The 23,538-nt window shown below is 49.8% G+C and overlaps 2 protein-coding genes across 2 annotated transcripts; both read left to right on the forward strand.

The window, feature by feature from the left end:
• Window positions 1-1,861: 1,861 nt before the first annotated feature.
• Window positions 1,862-11,822, forward strand: LOC116761173 (methyltransferase-like protein 7A). The gene is made up of 4 exons (XM_032646943.1): window positions 1,862-1,919; window positions 2,584-3,078; window positions 10,363-10,419; window positions 11,791-11,822. Exons 1-4 carry the CDS (start codon window positions 1,862-1,864, stop codon window positions 11,820-11,822), a joined length of 642 nt encoding a protein of 213 aa, XP_032502834.1.
• On the forward strand, window positions 11,651-15,019 carry LOC116760215 (dixin-like). Its single transcript, XM_032644731.1, is given in 3 exon segments — window positions 11,651-13,411; window positions 13,413-14,181; window positions 14,183-15,019. Coding segments are annotated over 3 exon segments (1,401 nt in total). The 5' UTR covers window positions 11,651-12,929; the 3' UTR covers window positions 14,333-15,019.
• Window positions 15,020-23,538: the final 8,519 nt, after the last annotated feature.

Below are 23,538 nucleotides of genomic sequence, written 5' to 3' on the forward strand. Positions count from 1 at the left end.
CTCCAAAAGTGCACACATACATGTGGTCTGTACCTCCATTATTTTATACTAGAGAAAAACAGGAAACAACATAAATGCCCATCAGTGGGATGTGATTCAATGCATTGGGCTACATACATTCAGAGGAATGCTATCTATTGAAAAAAAAAGCCTTTATATACTGATTGAAATTTTACCTTTATATATGGATTGTACAAACTCACTGTACTTTTTTAAATGTCCCAGGAGCCTCATGCTATACCACGTCCATCCCCTCCCCTGTGGCTGGTCCCTGCGGGCCCCACAGTCACCTCCTAATCCCCTGGCCACTCCCTCACACTCACCAGGGACTCTGGCACCTGGTCCTGTGTGATCCTCTTCACCCCGGCACCCTCATCTCCAGGCACGTGACCCACTCAGCATCTTAGCCTGATCATTCCTTAGCTCCTCAGTTCCAGTGACTTTCACGTTCATCCTTTTTCTCTTGTCTCTGCCCTTGTCCCCTCTCTAGACCCTAAACTGGTTCGTCTCTGAAGTTTCAAACTCTGATCTCACACCACGGTACCATTCATAACTCTCTGACTTTCAGCAGTTGGGTTCTTCAGCCACACCAGCTTGTCCAGTCCTGAACCCAATCATTCCATTTTCTAACCCCCCTACCCTCCTTCACACTTTCTTTCCAGCTTGGACTCCTTGTACCCCTCCTTCTCTGGCCCCTACCCTTCAGTCTCCTACACCTGGATAGACCCCCAGCCCTGTTTAGCCTAAATGCTGACCTTCTCTGCTCTAAACTGCAGTGCCTCGTGAAGAAAACCATATCTTCAAGATCCGGTGTCACCACTGACTCACAGTCCCCAGGCTCACCTGCATCCTCTTTGCTACTAAAGGCTTCTCTCTGCCTTTGGTCAGCAATTTCTCCCAGTCCCCGTGGTTGCTGCTGCAAAGTTTCTTTACTCTCTTCCTATCGCCAACCCTGTACCCTACACCCTCGTTCTCAGCAATAGATCATAGCCTTCTTCTTCATTGAGAAAATCAAAGCCCTCTGGTTAAAAACTCTCTTACCATCTATACGGGAATAAAGACACAGACCTACTAGAGAATGGACTTGAGGATGTGGGGAGGGGGAAGGGTGAGCTGTGACAAAGCGAGAGAGTGGCATGGACATATATACACTACCAAACGTAAAATAGATAGCTAGTGGGAAGTAGCCGCATAGCACAGAGAGATCAGCTTGGTGCTTTGTGACCACCTAGAGGGGTGGGATAGGGAGGGTGGGAGGGAGGGAGATGCAAGAGGGAGGAGATATGGGAGCATATGTATATGTATAACTGATTCACTTTGTAATAAAGCAAAGGAACTCTCTTACCTTCTTTCCCCCAGCTGAACTTACCTCCGCACCCATCTTTTCTCTCTGCCTCCAGGCTCTGAGGACAGATTGTCTCTCCACCTGCGCCCTGGATGCCAGCGTCCCGCACCTCCTCAGATACAGGCTTCCATTCCGTGGCCACCACTCCCTAGTACAGTCACCCTCTCCTTCTCCCCTGTTCCTCCCCTCCCTCTGACGGCCTTCCATTTGTCTGCATGCACGTTCATTGGCGCTGTAGGGGTAGAAGCCGAATGTCAGTGGGCTGAGGTCTGAATGAGTTAAGGACGCGGAAACTGTGAGTGCTGAACACAATTTCTAACGGAGCCTTGGCAGTAAGAGGAAGCGAGACGGGAAATTAGCTTGAAAGGAAAGAAAACTCAAGGAAAGGATTATTGTAGGATAAGAGACTTGAGCAGGCAGATTGGCAGAGGAGAAGGAGAAGGGCCGCAAAGAGAGATGTTAAGTATGAGAGGGGGGCGGAGCTAATTAAGGGAGCGAGGCGGGTGGAGGTGGAAGATGGATTTAAGAGTGGGCTGCACGGTATCCAGCCCTGGCATAGAGGACAAACGCCCTCGTCTGTGGCAGGAATCAGCTAAGGGTGGACAAGGATCTAGATATTCCAAGGAGTGGGCAGAGCAGGCTAGTTCAGAGACGTTTCTAGACTCTAAGAGAATGGCTATTTCTGCTTCCAGAACATTCTGTGGGGCTCTTCTCACCAAATGCTCTACCCAATCATCCTATGCACGCACTTTCTCTGATCTCAGTCCGCGTGACAGTGACTCTCCCTAAAGGAGATCAGCAGTCTCCAGGGAAACCAGGCAGCTCCAGGTGAAAGATGGGGACTCTGACTCGGCTGCGCTTCCCAGCTACACGACCTTGCAGCTACCTTCTGTGAGACCCAGTTTCTCCTTCTGTAAAATGGGGGATTAAGAGTGTCTGTCTCATGAGTCCTTTTAAGCATTGAAGAAGATAATGTGGAAAATGTACTTAAGGGCTCAGTAAGCGGGAGTTGGAGCACCTGCCCGTGGTGATTCCTACCGTGTCTTTTCTGGTAGGAGCCCAAGGAGGTTGAGACTTGAGACACCACTCCCCTTGATGTGTCCTTCATTTGACGACTCGGTGCTACTGGGGGGTTTACAGGGTGTTCCATTCCCCGAGGGGGTGGCGCCACCCCCCACCCCGCTCCCATTCCTCCACCCGTCCCCATGGCTCTCTTTCCTGCACGCTGCCCCTGGCAGTCCTCACCCACCCTCTCTTTCTTTCCGTCTGCATCCTGGCATTTCCCAAGTACCTGCTGGACTTCCTGGGCTTGAGGAACCGGATATGCAAAAAATCGCTCCCCTACTTCTTGGCAAGGTTTACTGTGATGTACAACGAACAGGTGGCGAGCAAGAAGCAGGAGCTCCTCAGCAATCTACAGGAGTTCGCAGGCCCCTCCGGGAAGCTCTCCCTGCTGGAGCTGGGCTGTGGCACAGGGCCCAACTTCAAGTTCTACCCGCCTGGATGCCGGGTGACCTGTATTGATCCCAACCCCAAATTTGAGAAGTTCTTGATCAAGAGCATTGCTGAGAACCGACACCTGCAGTTTGAGCACTTCCTGGTGGCTGCCGGGGAGGACCTGCACCAGGTGGCCGACGACTCCATGGATGTGGTGGTCTGCACACTGGTCCTGTGCTCCGTGAAGAACCAGGAGCGGATCCTCCAGGAAGTGTGCAGAGTGCGGAGGCCGGTGAGTGCGGGGCGTGAGTAGGGAGGGACCACCTTCACTGCGTGTTAAGCCACTAGAGCATCGGGCTGCATAGACGCCTGTGGGCTTCAGGTACGGCTCCCACGGGCCTTAGACAAGCCACTTCATTCATTCCTTTGATCATTGATCTATTCAACAAACATTTAAAGAATGCTGACTCTGTAGCAGCACTATCTTTCCGGGGTGAGAAATGAGCCTCAGAGAGGTTAAATGACTCGCACAAAGACAGATGGCTCATAAAAATGGCAGAGACACAACAAAAATCCAGGTGCCCTAACTTCTAGGTTAAGAAGACCTAGGCCAGAGATCTCACCAGGCCATCCCTCTAGTGGCTTCCAACCTGGGGTCACCTAAGTCCCATCACAGACTCCAATTTTCTAACAATGAGAACACTGAATCTCCCGGAGGGCTGCCAGAGCGTCTCCCTTCTGCAACAAATGAGAACACGTTAAGTGCACAGATAGCCATCTTCATTTATAGCATATATTCTTCATTTTTCACCTTGGGGCCTCAGGGGTTATCTACATACCATTCTCTAGCCCTTTCCTCAAGCAACAGTCATTAATCATTTGTAGAAAATGAACAACTATGCTGGGAAAGAAAGGGAGAGTCAGGGCAGAGCAGTTCTCCGACGACATTGCAGATGGTATCACCTTGCATCTTTGACCTCTGTTAACTTTTCAGAGTTCCTTACGTCATTGTCTTTAATTATAAAGGCAATTAATCAATGTGTCTTACTTGTTTAAAAGAATTCAAAAATTCAAGAAGAACATAGAGGGAAAAATGAAAGTTCTCCCTTCACTTCCTTAAATCCCAGTCCCCTTACCTGTCCCTGTTAGTCACTATGTTAGTGGGTGTCCTTATGGTTTTTTCTTTTTTTAATTCATGTTTCTCCTCTCTGGTGTTTGGCAGTTTTTCTATCTATCTCAAGTTTACTAATAATTACTTTCAGATTTCAAGTTATATTTGAACCAGTACTTCCCCATCAACATACCAAAAGTATATAGTCATGTGACACCCTCCACCTATTTTGTTTTTTATTTCCAAATCCTCATCCCCTCTTTCCTCTCAACACCATCATCTCTCTATCCCATCTCCTGGGGTTGGTTGAAATAATCTGTCATTTTAAGTTCAACTTTCTGCTAAGGATTTTTCCCCTTGTCTTCTATTTCAAAGATCTTTTCTAATTTATAGCATAGTTAAAAGTCAGTTTATCATCATCCATTTACTTGCTATAGATTTTACTAGATTTATTGCTCTCCACTGCTTGATATGCTTTTGGTCTTCTTTTATCTTGAGATGTCTCTATTTTCATTCAAATTTAATTTTCATTTGTCTTAACTACCTTCTTGAATAGGTTCCTGAGAAATGGTTCATGGATCTTGCAGATCTGAAAATGTCTGCCTTCTACCCTAATACTTTAACAATATTTTGGCCAAGATTCCTTCCCCCTGGAAGCTGTGAGTCTTTTCCATGGCCCTCGGGCTTTCCAAGTTGTAGCTGATAACTTCAGTGCCAGTATAATTCTCTTTCCTTTTCAGATAACCTGTTTTTGTTGTTGATTGTTTTATGTCTGGGCATTTTTAGGATTTTCACTCTTTTTTTTTTTTTTTTAAAGTTCTGAAATTTCACCAGGGTCTAGTGTTCTAAGAACTCAAAGCTTCTGATGTATCTCCTCTGGGGTCCAGCAAGAAACCAAACTTCCCCCAACCACTCATTAGCTGGTTAGCTTTTTCTTTTTTTTTTTCCGGTACGCGGGCCTCTCACTGTGTGGCCTCTCCCATTGCGGAGCACAGGCTCCGGACGCGCAGGCTCAGCGGCCATGGCTCACGGGCCCAGGCACTCCACGGCATGTGGGATCCTCCCGGACCGGGGCACGAACCCGTGTCCCCTGTATCGGCAGGCGGACTCTCAACCACTGTGCCACCAGGGAAGCCCTAGATGGTTAGCTTTTTATCCTATTGGTTGAGTATCCCAGCAGGACAATGGGAAAAAGAAAGTCTCCCTTCCCCACTTCAGCCACCATTTTCCCAGTATGCCCCAGATATAGATAGATCGAAAGATGGATGGACCCCTTATTTTCTCTCTTGCACTTGAATCCCTGTTTCCTGCATTCTATCTCTTCCTCTTTCTTAGTTTACCCCTTAGTTTTGATAGAGCATATCCTCCAGCTTTCTGAGAAAGGTGAGGTAAATGTGTTGATAAAATGCATGTCTGAATGTTCTTTATACTCAAAAGTAATTGAGGGCTTCCCTGGTGGCGCAGTGGTTGAGAGTCCGCCTGCCGATGCAGGGGACACGGGCTCAAACTAATTCATAGTTTGTACAGCTATAGAATTCTGAGTTGGAAAATGTTTTCCCTCAAAATTTTTATGGTTTTCATTGTCTTCTGGCTGCTAATATTACTGCTGACAAGTTTGAAGTAATTCTGATTCTAGATTCTGTATATGAAACTTTTCTCCTCTCTGTAAGTTTGTAGAGTCTTCTCTGTTCCCCGTAAAATGATTTGTTATCTGTTGGAGATTTAGTGGTCCATTTCAACCTGCAAACTTATGTCCTTCAGTTCTGGAAGTTTTTCTGGGATTCTTTCTCTTTTTTTCCTCCCCTTATATTTTCCTTGTTCTCTCTTTCTGGGACTCTTCTTACTTAAATGCTGGACCTCTTTGAACTGGTTCCCTACCTTTCTTATCTTTGGTGTCCTATTTCCCTTATCTTTACCCTTTTTCTCTATTTTCTAAACTTCCTTCATATTCTTTGCAAAATAATTTACACAAGTTTTCATTTCTGCTATCATAGTTTTTATATTTCCAAGGGCTGATTTTTTTTTCTAACTAGGCATTTTTTTATTGTATCCTGTTCTTGTTTCAAGAATAATCTATCTTCTCTTTTTCTTTGAAAATACTAATAAAAGGGAGATTTTTAGTTTTAATATTTTCATCTCCCTAGTTAGTCTCTGCTTCCTCCAGATTTTTTTTCCTGTTTGTTTTCTGAGCTTCAGTTTTTATGTTGGAGGCTCTTCTCAGATGACTATCGGTCCGTGACTGATTACTCACATTTCCAGAGGCAGCACTAAGAGCTCCATGAGCGTGCATGAAGCATGTCAATGCTAAGCTCTCTGTAGAGTGAGCTAGCTAAGCTATTCACATGGAGAGATTCCAGTAACAGTGTTCTGGGTCTTTCCTTTGCAGTTGGTCAGAAAAATCTTCCAAACCCCTTCCTGGAATCTGTAAGTCTGACTTCTGTCATTCTGGAAAACAAATGAGAGAAGAGGGTTGGGGGTCTCAGCACTTGCTTGTAAACTTTACTTCATTCACCATCTTTTCAGTAAGGTGTCTATGCCCCACTGTGCCTTGTTATAAAGACCCTCTGTTTAACCAACTCCAGAGAATAAAACTGAAGTCCTCTGTGGAGGTGGGGAGGAACAGTGTCTGGCTGTTCTGAAGAGGGGAGGGGATTCCAAGGTCCAATGGCTCATAAATAGATTTCAACCAATCTTCTAGATTTTTTAAATCAATTTTATTGAAGTACAATTTGCATACAATAAGATGCATCCATTTTAAGTGTACAGTTGGATCTGTTTTGATAAAGGTATACACTCGTGTAGCCACCACCAAAATAAAGATATAGAACATACCCATTACCTGCAAAGGATCTCCTTGTGCCTCTTTATAATCAATGCCCACAACCCTAGTCCCCAAGCAAACACTCATCTCTTTTCTGTCACTATAGAATAGATGTCTCTTCTAGAATTTCATATAAATAGAATTATACAGTAAGTACTCTTTAGTGTCTAGCTTTTTTGCTCAACATAAATTTTTTGAGATTCATCCATGCTGTTGCATGGGTAAGACTTCATTTCTTTTTATCGCTGAGTAGCACTCCATCACATGTATATAGCACAATCCATACCTTTTATGGACATTTGAGTTCTTTCCCATTTGGGGCTATATTGAATACCTGATACGAGAGCTCTTCTACATGCAGTTTTTATGGACATACATTTTCATTTCTCTTGGGTAAATAAATACCTAGAAGTGGAGTTGCTGGGTCATAAGTAAATATATGTTTAACTTGATAAGAAACTGCAATGTGATTTTCCAAAGTGGTTATGCGATTTTACTTTTCTACCATCAACACATGAACATTCTAATTGCTCCACACACTCACTAATACTTGATATTATCAATAATTCTAATGGGGGTTTAGTGGATCTCACTGTGGTTTTAATTTGATTTCCCTAATAATTAATAACATTAAGCATATTTTCATGTGCTTACCAGCCATTCATGCATCTTATTCTGTGATGTGTATGATCAAATAATCTACCCATTTTTAAACTGGGCTATTTGTCTTCTTACCAAGTTGTAAGTGTTCTTTCTGTATTCTACATTCAAGTCCGTTGTCAAATATATAAACTATGAATATTTTCTACCAGGCTGACTTGACTTTTGATTCACTTAATTATGTCTTTTGAAAAGCAAAAGGTTTTATTTTGATGAAGTCTGGTTTATCAAATGTTTTCTTTTATGCTTCATGCTTTTTGTTTCTTAGCAAAGAACTCTCTCTCTACCCCAAAATTGTAAAGATTTTCTCTTATGCTTTCTTTTGGAAGTTATATAGTTTTACCTTTTATGTTAATGTCTATGATCCATTTATAGTTCGTTCTTGTGTAATGCATCAAATTCTTTTTTTTTTAATGGATACCCAGTTCTTCCAGGACCCTTTGTTGAAAAGACTATTCTTTCTCCATGGAATTGCCTTTTTGTCTTTGTCAAATATCAATTGACCATATATGTGTGGGTCTATTTTTAGATTCTATTCCATTCCATTGGTCTATGTGTCTATCCTTTTGCCAATATCATACTGTCTTAATTACAGTAGCTTTATATTAAGTCTTGGAATTAGGTATCTTAAGTCCCCCAGCGTTAAGCTCTGTTAGGGTAAGTTCAGAGTAGTCTTTACTCTGGACTACCTTGGGCTTTCCACTAGCACATGATCCTTCTGGGGTCTCTGCTGAGTGCTCCGGGTGTTTATTAAGGACTCTCTTCTCTGATTGGTTCTAACTTGAATGAGCTCTGAAAATCGTTCAGCTTACAACTCCCCAGTCATTCTTTGCCTAACCTCATGGAGTATCATTCTATGCATACAAGGCTGGTTACTCAACCATAGACCCAAGGAGAATCCATGCAGATTTCTGAAGCGCTCTCTCTGTAGATGCCTTCTTTCTCCCAGCTGGCTTAAGAGTCAACTTTCTTGGGTCTAAGATAGTGTATTTAAAAACCTGGAGTTCTCCTCCCACGTGTCTCCTTTACTACTCACACAGAACACTTCACTTCTGACACTTCTGGTGGCCAAATGTACGGGAAGTTTTCCCCACACCAAGCAATTCTGCAACACCATCCAGATGTCCTACAATTTACTCCACTCTGGAACTTATCCACCTAGAGATAGGGTCAGGTCCCACAGATTAAGGGCTCAGTCCCACAAAATTGCCCCCTCCCTTCAGCCACCAGTCACAAGTCCAGGTGGTCAGGTGTGCTTCCGGTTGATTTGCTATAAATCTGAGGTTCCCACGACCCCTTCCTCAGGTTCCATTAATTTGCTAGAGTGACTCACAGAACTCAGGGAAACATTTATGCTAACCAGTTTATTAAAGGATATGATAAAGGATACAGTGGACAGCCAGATGAGAAATACATGGGGCAAGGTGTGGGAGGGTCCCAGGAGCAAGAGTTTCTGTCCCCATGGAGTTGGGTTGCATCACTCCCCCAGCCCCATCCATGGATGTTTTCAGCAATTTAGAAGCTCTCCAAACCCCCTTCTCTTGGGATTTTATGGAGGCTTCCTCACATAGGTGTGATCAATTATTAACTCCATTTCCAACCCCTCTCCCGTCTCCGGAAGATGGTGGGGGCGGGGGGGGGGCGGGGGGCGGAGGGTGGAGATAAAAATTCCAAGCTTCTGTTCATGGATTGCCATCCTGGAGCTCACCCAGAGCCTCCTGAAAAGAACAAAAGATGCTTCTCAGGCTCTTATCACTTAGGAATTTACAAGGGTTTTAGCAGCCCTGTGTCAGAGACAGGGTCAAAGACCAAATATTAGAACAAAAGATGTTCCCAAGGCTCTTATCACTTAGGGAATTATGAGGGTTTTAGGAGCTCTGTGCCAGGAATGGGAGGTTGGGGGGCAGAGATCAATATATTTATTTTTCTATTAGCTCACAGTCAGTTACAACTTGTTCTACTTTCTAGCTTCCAGAAGTGTTCTGCCTTAACCCTTGCTGTTTTCTTTGTCTTACACACAACGGTTCTGCTATAACATGATATACACATTCCTGAAAATCACAGTACTATGTGTACATCGACTATACGTCAATTTAAACAAAAGGTTTTTTTTTTATCACCATACTGCGCAAAATCATGCAACAAAACCACAGAGCTTATGGAGGGGAAAAGGGGTTAGGGACACAATACTCAAAAACGTCATCAGTGACTCGTTAAAAAGATAGGAGCCTAATAAAAACAGTAGCACAGTTTTACACATATTAAATGGCTAAGAAATACATAACGACTACAATAAATAAAGCGTCTTACCTGGAAAAAGACTTGACATTTGCTTGTGGACATGGGCACCGGAAGGGTTGCAGCTTGAGTTATTGTGAAGTTCTTGTGAGTTGTATGTTATTAGCAGGAGGAGGGTTACCTGAAATTTGATGGAAAGTTGTAACAGCTAATGTGGATGAGTGTGGGTTGTGAACTGAAGCAGGTGGTAGTGGTTTGAGTTGTGTGCGTTTTGTGTATTTCTACGTGGCTCAGTTATCCACATTCACCCATGTGCCTTACATATAAAATTGTGCAAAAGCAAATGTGAAATTCACATTAGGCTCAAATCGTTCCATAATATATCAATCATGTTGAAATGAATTCTCATTTTCAAAACAACCAACTGTATTTTTATCCAAACAAACTTCACTGCAGTTTTCGTGAGTTTCGGAGAGTAAATATGTGTGTTCAATCTGCCATATTTATTTCTTTCCACAGGTGACTCACCCAAGTAGACAGTGGGACCTGCCGGAGTAAGGACAGGTGACGCTCTGTCAAATTTCCCCACTGTCTAATCCAGCATCTGACCCTCAGTGGGTGCTCACTGATGTTGGTTTAATAGAGTTCCAATGAAAGTTGTTCTTTGGCCATTTAATGCATCAAACAGACAAAATATTTGTGTGAATTTATGAAGACACACTATTTAAAATAGATTCCCATCTCCAGGAGATGCCCTTAACTTCATGGAACATACAGCAGCCAAACATTCTAGCTGGAATTTCTCCGGTCAGCAATTCCTCAGCCTAGCTAGACACTTCTTATTTGAAACCTGTCAAGAAAGAGCCAGGGGCGTCCCTGGTGGCGCAGTGGTTGAGAGTCCGCCTGCCGATGCAGGGGACACGGGTTCATGCCCCGGTCCGGGAAGATCCCACATGCCACGGAGCGGCTGGGCCCATGAGCCATGGCTGCTGAGCCTGCACATCCGGAGCCTGTGCTCCGCAACAGGAGAGGCCACAGCAGTGAGAGGCCCGCATACCGCAAAAAAAAAAAAAAAAAAAAAAAAAAAAAAGTCTCATTATGTCCATGTTGCCCACCACCTGAACAGGTTTTGCAGTCACTAGTCCAGAAGGTTAAAGCTTGAAGGTAACATTCTGTTCCTGGCTTAAGAGTCAGAAAATCACTGACAACGTTTCAAAAGCTGTAAGCATACCTACTGCTCAGATCTTGGTTTCTAGATACCATCCTCCACTAAAAGAAACTAATTTGCCTCTGAGAAATGACAAATTCTAGGGCTGGGACAGATAAATCACAAGATGAGTCAGGACTATCTCGTTCCAGAAAGTTGGGAAGTGCTTAAAGGATGGAGGGACTATATCAAAAGGACACAGAAGCCAGCTTGAAGGGGTTCTCACTGGCCAAAGCTGAGATAATCTGAGCCTCAAGATAAATAATAAATAAAATAGGGATCCCTGAGTCTATACTAATATAAATAAATAAATAGATAGATAGATAGATAAATAAATGTGGAGTAGAGAAAGGGTTTTTTTTTCCCCTACAGAAGATGCCAACTAATAAATGTAGAAGTAATCTTGGATTTGTCAACGATCATAGTAATAATTAAACCAAGAAACATCAACGATGCTCGTGGAGGAAGTTTGGTGAGGATCAGGATATTTACATGGTCCCAAAGTGTCTTTCCACAAAGTGGTTTTTTTTTCTATTTTATTTATTTTATTTATTATTTATTTTTGGCTACATTGGGTCTTCATTGCTGCATGCGGGCTTTCTCTAGTTGCGGTGAGCAGGGGCTACTCTTCATTGCGGTGCGTGGGCTTCTCATTGCGGTGGCTTCTCTTGTTGTGGAGCACGGGCTCTAGGTGCGTGGACTTCAGTAGTTGTAGCACACGGGCTCAGTAGCTGTGGCTCGCGGGCTCTAGAGCGCAGGCTCAGTAGTTGTGGCGCAGGGGCTTCGTTGCTCTGTGGCATGTGGGATTGTCCCACACCAGGGCTTGAACCTGTGTCCCCTGCATTGGCAGGCAGATTCTTAACCACTGCACCACCAGGGAAGTCCCAATAAATATATATTTAATCCATAAAAAGTCACCAAACTTTGTTGTCCTTGGACATCTATGCCATTCCCCAGCGTTGTGTCCCCAGCAGCAGTGGGCAGGACCCTGCTGGTGCAGTAGACAGGGGAACCAGGAAAGGGCTACCTTTGAAGCAGGTGTCCCAGCCTCCAGTCACTGAGGGATTGTGAGGTTTGGGGTTTTTGCTACCCAGCAAAGTTGCTGCTTCATTTTTTCCATATTTTAATAGGTTTAGTGTTTTCCCTGAGAGAGTTCTGCAAATTTCAAGAATGGAAAAGAAATAAATGTTTGTCGATGCATATCTCCTCTGTGTGAATATGAGCTGCTATAGGCGAGAGCTGTGCAAAGTCAGCCTCAAGTGGCACTGTTTTATCCACTCTTTCCCAGTCCCTAATAAGGGCTGGGCCACAGCCAGTGCTCAGTGAATGCTTTGTTTCTCTCTCTCTCTCTCTCTCTCTCTCTCTCTCTCTCTGTGTGTGTGTGTGTGTGTGTGTGTGTGTGTGTGTGTGTGAGAGAGAGAGAGAGAGAGAGGGAGAGATTTAATGGACTTTTTATTGCATGTCTAGGTGGCAGAGATAAGTCCCATCACCACACAATTTCCCTCCATTTTTCCACCTGCAAAGGCTCTCTGAGGCATCTCATCCCAAATCACGTGTCGTATGTGAATGTCTGGAGTGTGTTTAGTTACTGAGAGATGGGTAAGCCATAGTTAGATGCCCTTAGAAACCAGTAAGTTCCCAGCTTCAAAGAAGCAATGGCTCCTAGCGATAAGAAGCCAGGCACGGGGGATGTGCACAGTGTAGTGAAAATATTGAATGTCGGTTTTCTCCGGTGGGTCGGAGATGGGTTTAAATGCCTGCGCCCGTGGGCACGCCCGGAGCCGCGCGGCAATGCCGCTTCCGGGGACCGCAGCCTGCGAGGGGAGGCGGCTTCCGCCGAGGCCGGGCTGCTGCAGTGTCTGAGTTGCCAGGACAGCGCGCCTCAGAGCTGGGAGCATCCCCGTCCCTGGGGCCGAGATGCCTGCTTCTCTGTCCTCCCTCCTCCCTCTCGGCACCGGGGCGAGCGGCTCTGGTAGTTGGCCTGCCCGTGGAGTCGTTCTTCGGGCCTCAGCGCGGGGAGACATGCCCAAATTGGGGAGCGCTGTGACTTTCAGCCTCCCACTTCACCCCGGGAAGCCGACTTGCTGAAGCCGGAGCCACGAGGGGGACCATGGGAGGGACGCAAGTCAAATGCCTGACTTCCCCCAGTCCTATCCACAGTGCAAAGAGCGACTCCATTATAACCCAGTCGGAGGAGAAGGCAGATTTCGTGATTATTCCCTCTGAAGGAATAGAGAACAAAACAGAGGAGACAGACTCTCCATTATCCCGGGACTGGAGACCAGGCAGCCCCCGGCCCTATCTGGAGACTTCATGGGAAGAACAGCTGTTGGAACAACAAGAACATTTGGAAAAAGAAATGGAGGAAGCCAGGAGAATGATATCAGGATTACAGGCCTTACTGCTCAATGGATCCTTACCCGAAGATGAACGGGAGAGGCCCTTGGCCCTCTGTGAACCAGGAGTCAATCCCGAGGAACAACTGATTACAATCCAAAGTCGTCTGGATCAGAGTATGGAGGAGAATCAGGACCTAAAGAAGGAGCTGCTGAAGTATAAACAAGAAGCCAGAAACTTCCAGGGGGTAAAGGATGACTCAGCAGGACACGTCTGTCCTTCAGCTCAGACAAGAACGGCTGAGGGCAAATATGCACGAAGATGAGCTGCACAAGAACGTGGATCTGCAGAGGAAGCTAGATGAGAGGAATCGGCTCTCGGCAGAATATAAAAAAGAACTGGGGCAGAAGGACCGCCTCCTGAAGCAGTACCAGGCCAAGCCGGAGGAAGCACTTCGGAAACTCTCTGAGGCCATTTACCAGCAGGTGGATCTGAAGCGGGAGGTGGAACACAAAGACGTGCTTTTGACTCACTGTGTGAAAAGAGAGGCGGAGGAGGTGACCCACTGCAGCAGTCACAGCGCTCAAAGCAATGGTTTTCTCCTTCCAGTGGCAGGAAAAGGTGCTGCTTCAGTCACTCACAGAGGGAGCAGCGACCTGCAGCTCGTTCGGGATGCCCTCCGCAGCCTTCGCAGCAGCTTCGGTGGCCACGACCCTCAGCACCACACCATCGACAGCTCGGGGCAGGGCATCTCCGGCCTCATGGAGCACCCACGCGCCATGGAGACCCAGAGGAGACAGGACAGAAGGGTTCGGGGCAAGTCACCCAGAACCCAAGCAGGTAGTGAATGCCGGGAGTCCTGGCCCCCGCATTCAAAGTTGCCTCACTCACAGAGCTCTCCAGCTGTCAGCAGCGCCTGCACGAAGGTGCTCTGTTTCACTGGCCGACCACTTACGCCCTTCATGGTCAATATACCGAAGAGGTTGGGGGAGGTGACACTGAAGAATCTTAAAGCAGCTGTTGACTGAGCGGGAGGGAAATCATCGGTACCACGTCAGAGCACTGGATCCCGAGTTTGGCACTGTCAAGGAGGAGGCTTTCCACGATGAGGATGCCACCCCTGGATGGGAAGGGGAAACTGTAGCCTGGCTGTTAGAAGACCATGGAGAGAATTAATGCTGAGCATTCGATTGAGGGCTTGTGGAACTTGGCAATCCCTGGCTACTTCACTCAGGAGAGGAGGCTAAAACCAGAATACACTAAGAAGTTTTTAGTTTGTGCTGCCAAAACAGAAGCTTCTCCAAGTGTGAGCGCCGCAGGCCAGTCCTGTTTCTAGAAGTGCCTGGCATGTGTGGTCCTTAAAGTCCGTGTCCAAAAGTAGACCATGGGTTCTTGTGGAGTTCCTTGTCCGTGGGAACACAGTGTCTTATTCTACTCTGAGGGCAACAAACCGAAGGCCTTAACCAATGGGGGTGGGTGATCCCCTCCTATATGGGCATGGCTGCTCTTATCTGGAACCTGGGAACTGGATGTATCACTCCTGTGTGTTACAGTATTATTTTAATTGGCCTCAGTGGTTGCAGCAATCAGAGTACCAGCATTTGTACTCACAGACAAGGTGAAGGTACCAGCTTTTTTGCTTCTTTGCAGCTATTGCAAACCAAGAATAACTCGTAAGGTGGTACCAAAGATGAAAGCCCACTCTTCAGGAATTTTTTGGACTGGACATGGATGGTGCTGAATTGTTGAATGGATTGAAAAAGGGCTGCCCATATTGTGCTATATACTACACTAAAACCATAATTAAGTAAGAAAAAAATATATATATATATTGAATGTTGCAAGAGATGCTTATCTCGGGCTTCCCTGGTGGCGCAGTGGTTGGGAGTCTGCCTGCCGATGCCGGGGACACGGGTTCGTGCCCCGGTCCGGGAAGATCCCACATGCCGCGGAGCGGCTGGGCCCGTGAGCCATGGCCGCTGAGCCTGCGCGTCCGGAGCCTGTGCTCCACAACGGGAGAGGCCACAGCAGTGAGAGGCCCGCGTACCGCAAAAAAAAAAAAAAAAAAAAAGAGATGCTTATCTCCACCTAAGCTCACCCAACACATGGGCACTGTCCATTGTGCTGAACGGTCAAATTTTACAGAGACAGGGAAGGGCAGACCCCCTGCCCAGGGTCACGGGTATAGGAGAGAGAGTTCAAAGTAGGAATTTCCACATCTCAGATATACACCAAAGCCTAGAGAAAGTTCATCTGGGCCTTCATTGGAGATCACTGATATCTAGATGAAGAGGAGAGGCTCTCGGGGAACCGAGACAGGGCTCTGGACGTCACAAGCTGGATTCAGGAGCTCTGATAGAGATAAGGCCACCCCCAGCAGCAGCAGCTATGAAAGCAAAGCCTTCTAGGGCTTGGCTGGGTCCTTTTCAGCCTGTTCTATCTGAAAAGCACCTACATATCACAAAGCCCATATCAACAACACCTTCAGCCCACAGACCTGGGGGTACTCAATTCAGCCCCAGGGGCCTGCCTTCCCAGCTCCTGAGACCCAGTTACTGGTAACGGGCATCGCATTATGATAAGGTAGCAGCCAGACATGTGCCTCCTCCTGCCTGGGTCCACCAACTGACCCCGGTGTGACCTCCCTCCTCCAGGACTTGGGCTTGACTCAAGCTTCCAGAATGGGAACCTAAGGATTACTGCCGCTCCACGATAGCTGGTCCAGGGGTAGCTGTGGAAGGGGCTCAGAGCAGCTGTCAGCTCTCAGGGAGGAGACACCTATCGCTTCCTGAGTACCCAAAAGGGGCCAGGGACCAGTCACCAGGCACACTGCCACATTTCATTGGCATGACTCTGTGGGGTCATCCCTAGAAAGGAGGAAAGTGAGATTCAGAAAAGATCGTGCAATTACCAGCCACGCACTTACCCTTGGGAGGCTCCCTGGAGCCAGCCAGCACCACCCCTGGGAACCACCGTTTGTTCATTCATTGCTCCAGCCAGTATTTATTGAGGGCTTCCAGCCCCCTGCTTCATGGCCACTCAGTCCCTGAGAGCAGCCTGTAGGAAGCCCGCCCAGCTCTCCTGGAGGAGCCTGGCTTGGCTGGGAAAGGGGTTCCTGGACCCCAGGTCCACCAAGGTGTCCCACAGGTATCCCACTCCCTGTCAGCATGCTGCCTCGGTGCCCAGGGAGGGATCTCTGGTTGGGACTGGGGCATCAGCTGGGCAGTGGACCCCTGCAGCCAGTAAGTGCTTCAGAGCAGGAAATGTGCTTGCTCTCCCAGGCCTCAGCCTGCGGCGGGTGGGCAGGTCGCGGAGGCGGTCTCTTCTCATTCCTGTGGTTTCAGGTGCCTGGGTGATGTCAGGCCTGAGTGATGCGTGGGACTCGCTATGACTGGGGCCCAACTGGGGTGGAGGCATTTCTTTAAAAGCTTATAAATTACTACTTCCCCTTTCAGCCCAGCCCCACCACTGGCCTAGGAGGAGTTGCTCCACAGCTACACAAAGACAGCTTCCCCCTCGCCCTCCTTGATGCTCACGTGTGTCTATGGTGCTACAGATCCAAAGAGTCACCCTTCTGGGGATCTCCTATCCTCCACACTGCAGTGATAATGTGTACCCACAAACCTACCTCACAGGCAGCCAGCCCATCTTGGGCACACAGGTGCACACCGTAAGCAGCCCCATGCACGGGCTCACAGCCACACACACACACACACACACACACACACACACACACACACACACACACACGTGTCCTCATGCTACTCCCATGCTCACTGGTGTCCTCAGGCACAGATGAGCTCCTACCTGTCAGAGCCCTCAAGCTCCTCCAGGTACCCACAGAAACATGTGCCTTTCCACTGTCACACGTGCTCTGGAGTGTGCACACGCGCCAGTATACAAGGGGCTTACACACGGGCAACAGTCTGCGAGAGCCCGCATTCCATTCCCACACACGCACACCCGGGTATCCAATCTACACAGACCTAGACACACTCCAATCACACACCCACACCAGACACACTCGCCCAAGTCTCCACACACCTTTACACACTCAGGCACACCCTACACAAACAAGTGTGAATGCCTGGGGTGAGAATGTGAGCCAGCAGGGAGCAGAAGCCAGTACGAAGCCGCAATCCCCAGCCTCACCTCCAGGGGTCGCTGCCCAGTCCGCAGCCCCAGCTCAGCTGCAGGGACAGAGCCCGCCTCAGGCACAGCCATCCCAGGAGGACTCTTCAGGAGGAGGGGGACATTCTGGAGAGAAGACAGCCCTGAACTACCCGCAGTGTGTGGGGTGACCTCCCACCGAGGTGGGCAGGGGTTCCAAGAGGGGAATCTGAATGGGGGCAAGTGAGTGGAAGAGAACCGCAGGGAATAAGGAGCAGATGCGAAAAGGAAGACCAGGAGGTCCTGGAGGGAAACAGGAGACAGGGAAGGACTGGGGGCAGAAGAAGAGAGAAATGGAAGGAGATGGAAAGGATGGTGCCGGCGGCGGAGGGGGGAGGGGGAGGGGGGAGAGAGGGGAGGGGGAGGGGAGGGGAGGGGAGGGGGAGGGGCGGGGGGAAAACTAGAGGGAGGAGTTAGGGAGACGCGTGAGAGATGAGAAGGGAAAGAGGGCACCCGAGACAGCGACTAGGCTGAGAGCACCTCTTCCAGGACCGCGAAGGGGGTGGCACTTTCTGTCTCCTAGACCACCCTCCACATTGCCCCACCATCAGCAATCCCCTAGGGGGCGTACTCTGCCCCAGTGCCTTGGCCAGCCCTAACCTGACACCGGCCTGACACCCGTGTGAGGATGACTTCCAACAAGACCCAGGTGGCAGGTGTCCCAGGAGGGGGCCCTGGGGTGTGAGCACCTCTCAACCCGACTCACCCAGCTGCTCCCCTAGGGTGTGGAGAAAGCTGGGAACCCTGAGACCGAGCTGGAATCCCTCCTGCCGGCCGCAGGGAGGCTTACTGCCTCCCGCTCAGGGCTCTGTGGAGTAAGAAGTCGAGCCATAAAAATGCCGAGATTTGCAGACTTTCCGAGCTGGGCAAGTTCCAGGTTCTCGCCCCTCTATGCCTAAGCTGTCACCCCATATTCCCTGTCCTCCCAACCCTGGAGGGCTCCGTCCATTTCTCACAGGGTAGGTGGTGAGCCTGGTAAGCTGGAAGGTTCTGAGAGAGCAGCTCAGATTACAGAGGAGCAAAGGAGGCCTCGGACCCGGCATCTTGTCCACCAGCTCTTCACCCTGGACACACTCCCAGAACCCCTGTCCCTCCAGTCCCTCTGAGAGCGCTCCAAGAGCTTCACATCATGCCCAGAGCCCCCCTTGGGCCATTTGCCACAGATTCTGCCTCTCCCAACTTCTGTGTCCCAGAACGCAGGCCCAGACGGAGGAACAGTGACTGCTTATTGGTTGGATACCCCAAGTGACTGGGAGAAAGGTACGGTGCTCTCTATCTTACAGATGAAAATATTCAAGTTCAGAGAGGTGGCCTGTCTTGTCTGAGGGCCTGTGGAGCAGACCAGCATTTGAGATGGAGAGGCAGGAGGAGGCTGAGCCAGGGCCACAGTCAGGCCCCTGGCCTGCTCTTCCTCCAGTTTCAGCCCTACGGCTCAGCCTTCCCCCTCCAGCGGAGCCCCGACTCAACCCTACCCCTGTACCCCACCCCTCCCACCTGTGTGGGACACACCTCAACTCCCCCCTCCAGACCCACACCCCACTCTACACCCATCCCACTCCCTCCTCCTCCCCAGGAGCACGCCATCCCCCATCACTCCCTCCTCCGGAAAGCCGAGGTCAGACCCCTCCGTCCTCCCCCATTCCCATAGCGCTGCAGCCCCTGTGTCTGCCTACGTCTCTCCCCTGCTTAAAAACCCTTCAATGGCTCCCCCCTCACCTTGAGACAGAGTGTTCACTCCTCAGCCTGGCATTCAAGACGCTTGCGAACTTTTCTGGCCTCATCTCCACCCACTCGCCCCAACACCCAGGCCCCTGTCTGCTCTCCACCACCCCCCTGCTTTCAGGTCCTGGCTCAGCCTACCGGGCTCAGCTTCTGTCTCACCCCAAACAGCCCCACACCACCATTCATGGGGTTCACAAGCGGCAAGACCCACTGCAGCGCCCGGGGCCCCAAGCACCATCCCTGGGAGAGTTAGCTCGAGGACGGTAGATGCGCATCTTGCCGACACACAACTCCCTGCTCACCTTAATCCCCTCAGACTCGACAAGGGTAATGGGTGGCCAGGAGGGCCTGAGACACCACCACCCCCCTCCGCCTGCCTGCAGGTCTCTGAGCCTCTGAAGAGCCACCCAGAGGCCCCCAAGTGCATCTCCCTCCTCTGCCGCTTTCCCAGCTCCTTCAATTCCTGGAGCAGCTAGAGCAGGGAGACCATGCATGTGAGCCCTGCCCTTGGGAATCCTCCGAGCTGGAAAGTGAGGAATGATCCTGTAACCCGGGGGCCAGACAGACCCAGGGACAAAGCCAGACCAGGATGCAGGTGGACACGAGCTGGTGGATGATGACGGCCACAACAGTCATCACGGCTACTCCTCATTAAGCACTTACTAAGGGCAAGACTCCAAGCTGAGCAATTTATAGATGTTTTCTCATTTAATCCTCCCATTACATCTATGGAGAAGATATCATTCTTATTTTACGGACTGAAAGAGGAAGCCCAGAGAGATCTAGCAAACTGTGTGGCATCGTACAGCTAACCAGTACAAGAGCTGAAACGTAAATCCAGATCTGCCAATTCCAAAGCCCGTGCCCTTTCCACTCCATTTCACAGCCACTCCAAACTCCAGGTGGGGATTGGTTACTTCCCTTCCAAAGAGGCCTCAAGGGCTCCCCACTGCCAAGAGCAGAACCTCCCCCTGCAGAGGTGCCCCACGACCTGGCCCCTGCCCGCCTTCTGCCGCCACCCCGCCCACACCCACTACGCTTCGGATGGCAATCTTGCCATTTTCCCAGTCGAGCCCTCTGAGCTTCGGCTGTTCGCTCAGGCTCTAACATCTGCCCCCATTTTACAGATGAGAAAACGGAGGATTAAGAATGTTAAGTAACTAGCCCAAGGTTACACAGTCAGGAAGCTGTTGAGCCTGGTTGGAACCCAGGTCATTAGAGCATCAAGTAATAAAGCATTCATTTGTGTTACAGACAATCAGGGAGTGGGAATTAGCAGGACATTCTGCCAGAAGTGCAGAGGAAGGTAGGGGAGAGTAATCGCATTGGTTCCGGAGTGGAGGAGGACCAGGCTAGGCCTTCAGGAATGGCAGGGTCTGGATGGGCGAGCTTGAGAGGGGAAAGTCTAAGAAAACTACAGACAAGAGAAAAAAGAGACAGAGAGAGAAAGGCTGGTCAAAATTAGGGAGGCAATGTACATGGTGGAGAGGGCCGTGTCATGGGGAGGCCTGCAGTGTCCTCCAAATTACTGTGTGACCTTGAGCAAGTCCTTTCCCTCTCTGGGGGATGCCTTGTCTGTAAATGAAGGATAGATGAGCCTTGATGGTCTCTAGGGTCCCACCTGGCCCTGACATCTTAGGATTCTGACTGTGTGTGTTGCCACTGGGCCTTAAAACATAGGATCTGATCCCAGACCCATAGCCATGGGGCACAGGCTTGGAAACCAAGAGCAGACAGGGGCCAGTAGTCAACATGGCACTTGACAGGGCACACTGAGGGTTGGCCCCAGTTACACACCGAGGATGGCCCATGCATCCTTCTTTTCCACACACCCGTGCTGTACATGTGGACTCACTGCAGTGGGTCCAGTCCTATGGAAGCTGGAACACAGGGGTGAATGAGTCAAGGTGGAATTGTGGGCTCAGGGGGGAAGGTCCAGGACATGTCCAGCACAAGCTAAAAGCCCAGGCCCCAGCGCCTCCTCAGGGAAGGGGAAGGGAATGGGGGTCCCTGAAGAAGGGGAAGAGAAAACATCCTGAGGGTAAGGTGAGGGTGTCAGGACTAGAATAAGTGGTCTGCCCAACTGGAGGACATTTGGGGAACAAGAATGGTCCCCAATCAAGTCAGCATTGCACCCAAATATAGAGTACATTCCGGACCGTCAGCAGAGAGGTTGTTCTCCCTTGGGTTCCTGTGGTACAAAAACACAGATGCACTGGAGAGCTGGGGCAGAAAATGTACCACTAGAGACTGTGGACACACATATGTGTGCGCACACATGCACACACACACAAACTCCTGCACAAAGACCCCCAAATCAGATCATCCATCCCCCTCACCTCCAGACTGAGCCTTCAAAGTGCCCTCTCTCCCCAGAGAACGCGCCCTTCGTGTGCCAGTGACACACAGCCCTGAAGGTCAGGAGGTCTCGCTGTCTCACCTTGGTCCCTCTTTCTGCAGTTCTGATGCGCCGGCTTCCTTTCTGACTCAAGAGGTGCCAGACAAACAGGCCCACCCACCTCTGCGCGGCTGACTTCCACCCTCTGGAACGTGAGCTCACCTCTTATCTTTCCTGCCTCTTTGATCTCCATCTCTTGCCCTCAAGAACCCTGTCTTATTCACCACTGAACACTAAACTAGGGGATGAGTGAGCCCTTGGGAGCCCACCTGGTCCTCCAGTGGCCAGCCCCACTGGACCCTCAAGATGTATCAAAGAGCTTGAGACTACCAGGACGCAGAGTGAGTCCTCAGTGAGGACTGCTCCACTTATGAATATGTGTCCCTAATTATCCCATCTCCTGAGTAGGAAGTCCTTCTTGAAGTCTAGCCTCAAGCCCTCATGCCATGGTATGAGTCAGTGTACCACCTTTGTTGGAGTCAGGAGACCAAACTGGATGAGGCTACACTGGTTGGCTAGAGGAGCCACTTTCCTGGAAGGGGATGAGGCCAGGAGGGAGGTTACACAGGCATGGGGCCCAGGGCTCCACCAAGCAACTGTCACGGCTCCGACGGAGATGGGGGCGCCTGCCAACGTACCCCGCCCCATGATCTCATAGCTGCATTTGCCAGGTGCTGGCTCAGGGAGCAGGCGCTGGCAGCAAGGGTTGGGCACAGAGCCCAAGGACAAGAAGGCGGGAAGGCCTCAAGGGACAACAACAGAGCCGTCTCCACGGGGCTGAGACGCGAGTTCCCTCCAGCCTCCAGATGCCACCTTTGGCTAGTGACGCCCCATCTCGGCTCCTCTTCCCAGGCCCCCCGATTGCCCACCCACCCCCAAAGGACAACAGAAAAGGGGAGGAGAGACTCCCTCTTCCTCCCCAAGGGTCAGTCTCTCCATTTGCATCTCTTTCGGCTTCTCTCTGCTCCAAATCGCTGGCCCTGAACAGGATGCTACCATTTCGAAGCATGGAGAGCTTGCTGGGCGGGAGACGGATGGTCAAATATTGCCGTTCTTGAGGGTGCTACAGGCACGCATTTAAATGCCAGCTAAAAGTGACTATGAATCCCTAAATAGATGCCTCTGTCCTGGTTCAGGCTGTCCCCAGAGGTGTCAACCCTAGTCCCAAGGCTCTCCTGAGTATTGATCCTCAACTCTTCCTCCCGAGGATGCCCCCCACAAGAACTCCCCTCCACCCACCACGATATCCACCTCTGGGGTCAAGAGACCCCTCCACGCAGCTCTAGTTGGATAAACTGCCACTCTTGGACTCAGCACGGGGACACCTGGTGGAAATCCCAGGCCTCAGAGTGAAGAGTCATCTGCGTCCGTCCGAGGACTGCAGTCAGAGCCCTGCTGGGCCATCAGAGGCTCCATTTGCCTCTTGATTCAAAGGTGAATCCCTCAGTTTGGGCGGACAGCTCTGTCCCTCGGGGTGCTCTGTCTGCTCCCCATTGCACTCTCACCTCAGCCAGCCTCCCTCTGCATGCCTCCCTCTCCCCAGCAGGGAGCCCTAGCCAGTCGTACCCCTTCTACCTGCTCAGGCTGACCCTCCTACAGGGCGCCACCCGGGATTTGCCCCTCTCCCTCCTCAACCACTGCCCAGCACTACTGCCCGAGGCACGTCTGCTGTTCCCACCTTGGACCGCAGCCTGGGATGTGCCGGTCACCCTGCAGTGAACGCCTCGAAAACCACAGCAGTTCCTCTTCCTCAAATCCTGGGTCTATCCCACCCTCTCCCCCACATACACAATCTATCCTCCCCTCCCAACTCCTGGCCCTCCAGGTCCCTCTCTGTATAGGAAGTGGGTAGACTAAGGGTCCCTCCCATTCAGGAGCTCTGTGAATCTAAGGTTTCTCTCCGCCGCCCCAAGCCCGGGCCCAGGCCCAAAGCAGCCACGCATGGAGACAGGCTGACTGCAGGTCTGCCGTCATCATCATCACTATCGGCACCCTGGCCCCTGAGAAGGAGGCAGGAGGCCTTATTAGCATCCTCCCTCCACTTCTCAGAATCTCCCTCAGTCTCCCAGAGGCCCCACACTCCTCCCTCATC

This window comes from Phocoena sinus, chromosome 10, assembly GCF_008692025.1.
Source record: "Phocoena sinus isolate mPhoSin1 chromosome 10, mPhoSin1.pri, whole genome shotgun sequence".
NCBI lineage: Eukaryota > Metazoa > Chordata > Mammalia > Artiodactyla > Phocoenidae > Phocoena > Phocoena sinus.